The sequence below is a fragment of the Mesitornis unicolor genome, unplaced genomic scaffold (genome assembly GCF_000695765.1).
Source record: "Mesitornis unicolor isolate BGI_N332 unplaced genomic scaffold, ASM69576v1 scaffold35648, whole genome shotgun sequence".
Taxonomy (NCBI): Eukaryota; Metazoa; Chordata; class Aves; order Mesitornithiformes; family Mesitornithidae; genus Mesitornis; species Mesitornis unicolor.
This window is the reverse complement of record NW_010200425.1, coordinates 2,174-11,222: the sequence shown is the minus strand read 5'-3', so window position 1 is coordinate 11,222 and position 9,049 is coordinate 2,174. Positions and strand designations below refer to the sequence as shown.

Below are 9,049 nucleotides of genomic sequence, written 5' to 3'. Positions count from 1 at the left end.
ATCCCTAACGTTCTGTGATTCTGTGAATTTTACGACTGCAGTGTTCTCCTAATCTACAGAGTGCAAATGGGATTATTAGAAAGCTTTTGGAGGTAATACAGCGTGACTCTAGTATTCAGATCTTGCAAGACAAGGCGCCTATTCTGCTACATAGTTGAGATACTTTTATTGGTTTTGGCAGGATGCAATGCCAGTGTTAGCCTTTGTTCTAACAAAATTTATGTAATTGGTTTTTTCAGCCTGTTTAATGTTGCTGTGATCTCTGTTGAAAATATCTCTGTCACTTGAAAGATGTAGTTGTTTCTCGAATACCTGTTATCTTATTTCATGCACAACTAAAATTTATCTACCTTTTCTCAAAGGGCAGCAGTAATGGCTGGCATCATGGGAAAGGCTACCATCTTATAAGAATATAAGCTCAACATCTGCTTTCTTGTCATGGTTTTACAACGATAGAATCATAGAATCAGTTTTCTGTTCAGGAAACCTGCATTTCTGCAAAGACTACAGCACTCAGTTTAGTGGGAATAAAGTTGGTAAGACAGTTTGGTTTAGTTTTCAGCCAAACTAGTATGCAGTGATCAAGGTCTGTAGCAGTTTTGAGTTAACCAGGTGCAGAAGCTGGGGGGAGCGAAAGCCAGGGCAGCAGGCCCAAACTGGCCAGCAGAATTATCCCATAGCATAAACATCATGCTCACTATAAACTGGGGAGTTTACTGAGGGTGTGCTCTTTGTCCTTGATGGTTGCAATCTCTGGAGGGTCTCACCCATCATTCTGCTCCCAAGGCCTATTCCCTGGCTCATTTCGACCACTGTATCAGATGAGCATAACTGTGTACTTTGTGTTAATACTGATGTTAATACTGGTTTTTATTACTATTTTATTAAATCTGTTTCAACCAATGGGTCTCTTTTTCCTTTCCTGATTCCCCTTCCTGGCTGGGAAGGAGTCATTGGGTGATAAAACAACTGCCTAAGCCACGACATCTCTTCAAAAGTGTTCAGCTCTCCCACTCTGTATGCAGTTGTTAATACCTTAGTGTGACAGCCTGCATGAGGGGTTTGCCTGCCTGCAGAAGGAACTAATTTTGAGTCAGTGTTTCAGAACATTCAGCTGTTTATTGGCTTCATAAATATCTCTGTTTTGTGGGCTTGTAAGCCAGGGTGCTCTCAACATGGGCAGTTATCTTGGGCCACTGTGGAACAGCTTGACTCAATTTCTTATCTGTGTACAGGAGGTGCTAGAAAAATGCAGATTTTTGCTTCACAAAAGGTAAACCTGAAATACAACTGCTGCCTGTGCAGGATTCTGACTCAGCACTTCTTTTTCTCCCTGCTTTGCAGATCTCTGCAGACTCACAGGAAGAGAATAACAATTTCTTTGTCAAATTTGGTGGCAATTACAAGAAATCTGGGGTGCTTTGTGCCAGGTTCCAGTCACCAAACTCATCTGAGCTTTGGCTGCAGGTCAGCCCAGATCAACAGCGCGCTCTTGAAGGAGGAATGCAGCAATCTGTGTAAACAGATAGGTTGGGGAGAGTTTCTTTTCATGCTGTTCCTGACCTCTAGAAAAACACTGCTGTTTGAGATCCAATTGACTTTTTATTTCTTAAGGGCTTAATTAATATCTCATAAGACATATTGAGAGGATGAGGGAAATAAGCCTATGAAGCCCTTGTTTAAATATTAGAATATTTTGAGGCTGAGACTGTTAACTGGGAGGATGGAAGCTCCAGCAGTATGGCTTGGGAAGATTATAATGCTGAATAATGTACTTAGGTCTCTCCCTGTACAGAGGTAGGCTCTTGAGCAGAAATACCTATATATGGGGTCATACAAAGCTAACATTTGGTGCTTTTATCCTCCTGCAGATTACATGTCTTGATATTTCCAGTGGTGGAGGGCTTGGTGTGTCTACCAGCACAGATGGGACCATGAAAATCTGGCAGGCTGCAAATGGAGAAATAAGAGTAAGAGCATTTAACTTGGATGTTGTGTGTTGTCTGTGACATTACTGAAGTCGTTCGGCCATGACTTTGGTCAGGCTGTCTGCATGCTGTGGTCTAAGGCAGGCAAGATCTGGCTTTTGATTGAAAAGCTAATTGAAATTTGAGATCTCAGAGCTTTTAAGCTAAAGCTGTTGGAAAGCATAACTTCTCCCAAGGGAAATGATGCTCAGCAATCTGGAGAGGAGTCCCAGGGTGAAAATGGGTATTTAGGAATGATAGCTAGAGTGTCAGAGGTAACTGACAGCTCCTAACCTGCGTGGTGCAAGCACTGAATTTTTCCTCATCTCTCTACTGCAGGAGAAAAACCTCCTGCCTGTGATGGATTAACCACATTATGGCTTGCTGCCCTCCCAGTTGAGGTGTTTCTTGTGGAGCTTGATCTGTCAGCTGCTTGTTTGGCAGAGAATAAAGACATTTAACCTGTTACTAGAAACAACTGTAGTACCTTTTACTGTGTGATCAGCTACTGAAATGGCAGAGTGAGGCCTTAAATGTACCTGCTACCTCTTTAACTGTCTCAAATTCAGATAAGTCCATTTTTTTTTTTGGAATGCAAACCCAGAGGATTTGAACTTAATCCTCTGCCCACGTGGGAACACCAAGTTTTTTAGTGTTGTAGCTCAAAAATTGCTCGGCATAAGAGTGATAACCATGGAACTAGCATGTAGTTCTTTGTTTTTCCAGAGACTTTTGGAAGGCCATGTGTATGATGTGAATTGTTGCAGGTTTTTCCCATCGGGCCTTGTGGTTTTGAGTGGGGGAATGGATGCCCAGCTAAAGATCTGGTCAGCAGAAGATGCCAGCTGCGTAGTAACATTTAAAGGTCACAAAGGAGGTACAGAGTACTTAGCCTTTAAAATGCTTCATCTGCCATGTGTATAATTGCTTTGCATCTGAGAGCTAATGTTCAGTCACCAGCCTGCTGTGCTTTGTGCTGTGCATTTGTATTAGATGTCCGAAGTATCTTTTCCAGGCTCCCAGAATGTGAATAAAAAGATTGGTGGTAGTTGTATTAGATGGATGAAAGGGTTTTTCTCACTGACCTGTGTTTTCTTTATTAATTAAGGTAAAGAGAGGGAGGATGCAGTCCATTAGCCTGTTGTGAGTGGCAGAGGTGTTCTGCTTCTCCAGGGCAGGCTCAGCTTCCCAGAGCTCTGACCTGCATTCAGTAGTCTTGCTGCCTGCGCTGGGAATGCCTGCTGCTTGCGCCCAGATCATCCTGCTCACCTTCATTTGCTCCAGAAACTCTTCATTTGTTTTTTTTTTTCTTGCCCAGAAAAGCATGTAGCTGTTTATTATGGACTTGCAGACCTCAAGGAGGCAGTTACCTGCCTTGAGGATGTGTGCTGTTGAAAGTGAGTAAGGCACAGCAGAGCAGCTGCAAGGACACTTAAGTGATTATTTCTTAAGGGCTGGAATAAGCTCATTCACCCTTGTACTGAGGGCAGATGTTCATCTCTGCCCCTGCTGATGGTCTTGCTGCTGAAAATGAGAGTAAATTCTTCACCCTCCTTGTGTCCTCATGTAGAGGATGCACTGGCCAGCGTATTTGGTGAGTTCAGTGCCGTTCCTTGTATTCAGGGTCCACGCTACAAACTCTTCCAGTTGATACTGTCTTAGCCCCAGGGAAGATCTGCAAGGGGTGGAAAATGAGCTACCCAGAAAGGCTCACAAGAGCTGTGATCAAAGCAAGTTTCTGGACAGAGCCTCTGTTAACCTCTGGAAGGACCATTTGGTTTCCAGGACCCCTCATTCAGAAGCAGTGTGGATTTACACATAATGCTTAAGCAGGCTCATGTTTTACTCCTGTTTATAGTTTTTACTCTTGGCCCAGAGCACAGTGGCTGGTGGTGCTGTCTTGTCATGGTGATTGCTTCTTAAGGAATGCCAACTTGAACGCTTGGGTGATCGTGAGCAAGTCCAGCTGAGTTGTGGATGTGTCTCAGATGCCCAAAACTGCACCCCGAATTACCTCCTCCCTGAGCAACTAACACAGCTCTGTACAGACTCATTTTCCCTGTCTCACAAGGTGCTAGGCTGTGTTAAAAAGGTTAGTAAGTCCCGTGGCTGGCTGCCCAAAACTTGATTAACTTGAAAACTTGTCTTGTGCTGAACCTGCTGTTGTTCTCATGTGAGCTATTTGTGTGGATTCAAAGTACTTTGCTGCAAAAGTCCTGTAAACAAAGCGTGGCAGGCAGTGTAACAAAGCCTTGGTCAGAACGATGCTGGCTGGCTCCCAATGGCTCTGAAGTTGACTTTATTCACTGCTTACAACTCCAGCCTGAACTGCCGCAATCACTTTGCTTGGCTTGTCCTGTCATTTGAGCTTGTCATGTTTAATGACTGCTTCTGTAGAGAAGATGTCAGTTAAATCTCCAAATCATGTGACTGTTCCCTTCAAACAAACACTGCGTCATTTTTCAGATCTGGACTCAACATTCTACAGTGAAATCAAGTCATTAGGGGACGTTGGCACCTGCAAAAAACAACTCCTCTGTTGTTACTGTAGCTAGATAATGTGGATGCTGCTTGCCCTGCTTTGGCGATTATCCGGAGCTGGAATTGGCAGTGTTCTTGGAGTGCTGGGCCAGGCTTTTTTCTCCCCAATTTAGAGGTTAATTGTGGAAGTAGAAACTCGGCACCAGCTGCAGTATCAGCTCAGTTTGTTTTGTTGATCATTTTATTGGTAATATCTTGCCTCTGTGCCAGGCAGTGGCTCCCGCTCTGTATGGTTTGCTGGGAGCGGGAGTGGGAGTGGCTCCCTGCTTCGCGTTGCACCCCACGCAATTTGGCTGTGTGTGACTGGTGGCACTCTGGGGACAATGGCTTGGGGCTTGTAGTTGAGTTTGCCTTGGGAAATGAGAGACTTTATCTTTCTTCTTTCCACTCTGTCTGTCTGAACATGATCTTTGCTTCGGTGCAGGTATTTTGGACACTGCCATTGTGGATCGGGGAAGAAATGTCCTTTCTTGCTCTAGAGATGGCACTGCCCGCCTCTGGGACTGTGGAAAATCCGCCTGTCTGGGTGTCATCGCTGACTGCGGCTCTCCTGTCAATGGCATTGCCGTGGGCACTGCTGACAACTCACTGAACCTGGGCACACCTGAAAAAGCTCCTAGTAAGGATCTTTTTCTTAAAATTTATCTTCATTCCCCTGTCCCCAGCTGCTTAGGTTTGTCACCAATATTCCTGAGCACTGGCATGCTGCTGTGTGCCCTTCTACCACCTGGGGCCACCAGAATAGAGCACTTCAGTCCTGAGGAGCCTTATCAAGCAGTTTGAGTGATTAAGACTAGGGTCTTCTTGATTACTGGCCTCCCTTGCTGGTGTCTTGGGGCCTGGAGGAATGTTGCTGTAGGTTTAGCAGGGGTGATCCAAATGTTCAGGTTTTGGTACTGTCAGGATTTGTTGTGTAGCCGCTGCTGGAATTAACTGTTGTCCTTTTGTCAGGTGAACGTGAGATTGGGACAGAAGGGAAAATCCTGCTGCTGGCTCAAGAAGACAAAAAGCTTCAAGGAGTGGGACTGCAGAGCAGGCAGCCGGTAAGGAGTCCAGGACTGTCAGAATTACCTGCCTGGGAGAGTGCTCTGAGATGCTGCTGTACATTTGTCTCCAAGGCATCAGTCCCTTTGTTTCCGTTGCTGCTGTAGCAGCTCCTGTTTGTAAAGTGCCATTCATGTGGCTGTGCAGAATGCTGGGCTGAGGAATTGAGTCAGGTTAAAACTAACCTAGATAGGTGATAGTGTTAATCCTGTTCTGTTCCCTGGGTGAGCTTCACCATGTGGCACAGAAAGGGACAGAGCCAGGCTGGAGGCAGGAGAGGGCTGATCTGCCTGTCTTTAGCCAAGGTCCTGCAGTCTTCTCCCCATGTGTATTCTGTGGAGAAAAGACTAAAACCTGGTACGATAAAGGGATGCTTGCTTCTCTTCCTGCTGCCTAGACTTGTATGCAGGGGTTTTAGAAGTATCAGTTGCTCAGTTTAACACAGGCTTGAGGAAGACTATTTAAACAGTGGCCAGTAGATGTCATTGTGAATGCAGGGACTGCAGGCTGCCTTATCCAGCCAACGTTGAAACTTGCTGTTTATTCTGATGAGTGTTTGTGTGAAGGGGACCTCAGGTGATCAGAGTCCCTCTCCCTCCTTTTAGCAAAGGGATACAGAGTTGGTGGATCTCAAGATACTGAAGATCTTACGAGGACCATCCTCAGCAGTAGAACAGGAGCACCTGATGTAGCAGATTGAACTACTTGTGGTGTTCGTGGAGTGTAAAATTTGGGTGGAACAGATAAGCTCACCAAGGTTGGTCAGTGAGATGGCAAATGCTCACCTGGAAACAAACCGCAGTCTCTGCAGTGACTGCAGCTCTGGGAGGAAGGTCTTTGCCAACCTGCCATGTAGACGTTTTACAAAGGCATATCGTCGTCAGATGAGGGATAATGAGACACTGGCAGAGGTTGCCCAGAGAAGTTGTAGACGCCTGCTCCCTCGGGGTCCAAGGCCAGGTTGGATGGGGCTTTGAGCAGCCTGGGCTGGTGGGAGGTGTCCCTGCCCATGGCAGAGGTTGGACTGGATGAGCTTTAAGGTCCTTTCCAACCCAGACCATTCTGTGATAACTCTGTGATCTGGTCCAGCTGCTCCCATGGGTGCCTGAAGATTAGTTTGAGCTCAGCATCCATTTGCCTGTCACTGTGTGAAACATCCTTCCGCCAAAAGAGACCCAGTAGTGTTCACTGGTTGCATTGTCCCTGCTGACTTGGCAAAATTGATCCTGGAACACTGTTCTGCTCATCCTGGAGCAGAGCTAAGGGGTTATTAATCCAACTCAGAGTTTGCTGGTTTGTGCCATGGCTCATGGAAGCGACTGTGTTGGCTTCTAAATAAATTATTGCTTCCTTCTCCGGGGTGTCTGGTGAGTGTCTGACAGTTGCATTGGTTCCTGTATTCTCAGGTGTTTCTCTTTGTTGGATCTGATGCATTCAACTGCTGCACATTCCTCTCGAGTACCTACATCCTGGCAGGGACTCAGGATGGGAACATATACCAGCTGGATGTGAGAAACACAAAGTGAGTGAGTGCCTGGGGCTGCAGATATTTGAAGGACAGCTTTTTTTAGCTGGGAATGAGGGTGGTGGTAGACAATGCCCCTTTAAAAGAGTGAATACAGCCCAAACCATGGCACTGTAAGCTTCTGAGCCTCTTGCAGCCATTTCTTTCTCTTGGGGAGCACTGGAAAGGATACTTCTGCTTGTGTTGGTGATCAGACGGGATGTTCTCTGTAAAATATGAAGACTGAAAGACTGAAGGCTCTGTGCAGATTCCTTCATTACTCAAAAGCTTTCCAATCTTCTGACCAGGGCTGCTCTTGGCATAGCCTCACCTTGCAGCTTATTGCCTTTTTTGTGTGTGTGTGTGTGTGTGTATATGTGTGTGTATATATATATATATACGTGTGTGTTTGTGTGTGTATATAAAAAAGTCAGTGTACTGTGTGTATTGTGTTATATAGGAATTTGTGTGATTATATATATGTACATATATATCTAGATAGATTTACCAGAAAGCTTAACAGCAGCATTGCTCCCACCAAAAGCACAGCCACTTCTTCTCCTTCACCAGTGAGACTGAAGTGTCTGTGTAGGATCCTAACAGTCACCCTGATCTCCATTCCAGCATCAGACTGGAACTGAGCTGTTGCTGAGAGCAGGAGCTGCTCCGAGCTGGTTTTTGTTAGCATCAAAGGCGAGCTCTGAGCAGGGAGGCATCCAGATGATGCTTTTGGGTGGGGGCTGAAAAGGTCAGCACCAAATTCTGAAGAGTCATCAGTGCTGGATGAGCTCCAAGCTTTTGTGCGTGTCTTAGTAAGGATAATCCCCATCTGTAACCCATGGAGGTGTGCTGACATTCACCTGCCAGCTACTCCCATGTCCATCCTTTGGCAACATCTGCAGGAAAACCAGTGCTGATTTCGTCTGCTTCTAGAGGACACTCTTTTCTAATCACTGATCAAGTCCCCATGTCTTGTCTGTTCTCATGTGAAAGGAGACGTACATTTCTGTCTGTTCTCCTCATCTCTTCTTGCACCAGGGCAGAGTTAGATTGGATATTAGGAAAAAATTCTTTACTGAAAGAGTGGTAAAATATTGGAACAGGCTGCCCAGGGAAGCAGTGGAGTCACCATTCCTGGAGGTGTTCAAAAAATATGTACATGTGGCACCTGGGGACACGATTTAGTGGGCATGGTGGTGCTGGGTTGACAGTTGGACTTGATGATCTTAGAGGTCTTTTCCAACCTTAAAGATTTTTTTATTCTCTGTATCTCTTAACCACCAGCTCACATTCTTTCATTGTTTGCACTCTTGGCTATAGACCATAATACTCATCCCTGGTTTCTCTTCCTTTTTCTAGCATTCCAATCCAGGTCATCCATAGATCAGGAGCACCAGTGCTTTCGTTAATGCCATACCGAGATGGATTTATTGCCAGCCAAGGTAACTCAAGTGCTGGTTTGTGCCGGTAGAAATTATATTGTTGAATCGAGGACTTTTGTGCTCTTTGGATATTTTCCTCTTGCATACAAGCGCTGGCTGGCTGCTAGAAGAGGGGTGGACAGTGTCTTTGGCAAAGTGGTGATGTAGCAGGACCTATATTACATGGTTGCTTTTTTTGCCTTATGATTTCCACCTTCCTCCTCCTCTGTGCTCCTTCAAAAGAGAGTCTCCAAGATGCATCTCAACTGTTAGAGCTTTTTCCCATCTCTCTGACATCCTCACAGCACTTTTCCCTCTTTCTGTGGTCTCCATACACTGTGATCAGGCGTTTCTGATGCATCTGTTAGCGCTGCTTGTAATTGGCATGGCTTAATTCACTAATCAGCCAGTGTTCCTTCCTTGCTTGGTATTTGTCCTGCTGATGTAGGTGATGGAACCTGCTTTGTTGTTCAGCAAGACCTCGATTATGTCCTTGATCTCACAGAAGCTGACTGCGACCCTGTGTACAAGGTAAGGGATTTGGGGTATCACCCAAGATAAAGGTCGTAGGG

At 45.6% G+C, this 9,049-nt stretch overlaps 1 protein-coding gene across 1 annotated transcript in view; it reads left to right on the top strand.

The window, feature by feature from the left end:
- The first annotated feature begins 1,877 nt into the window (after window positions 1-1,877).
- Window positions 1,878-9,049, top strand: part of PAAF1 (proteasomal ATPase-associated factor 1) — an 8,041-nt gene continuing 869 nt past the window's right edge. The window contains exons 1-7 of the mRNA XM_010189754.1: window positions 1,878-1,970; window positions 2,694-2,844; window positions 4,933-5,127; window positions 5,460-5,551; window positions 6,959-7,074; window positions 8,416-8,498; window positions 8,926-9,008. Of these exons, the coding sequence (XP_010188056.1) occupies window positions 1,935-1,970; window positions 2,694-2,844; window positions 4,933-5,127; window positions 5,460-5,551; window positions 6,959-7,074; window positions 8,416-8,498; window positions 8,926-9,008 (756 nt within the window). The 5' untranslated portion in view covers window positions 1,878-1,934. The remainder of the gene's footprint in view (window positions 1,971-2,693; window positions 2,845-4,932; window positions 5,128-5,459; window positions 5,552-6,958; window positions 7,075-8,415; window positions 8,499-8,925; window positions 9,009-9,049) is intronic.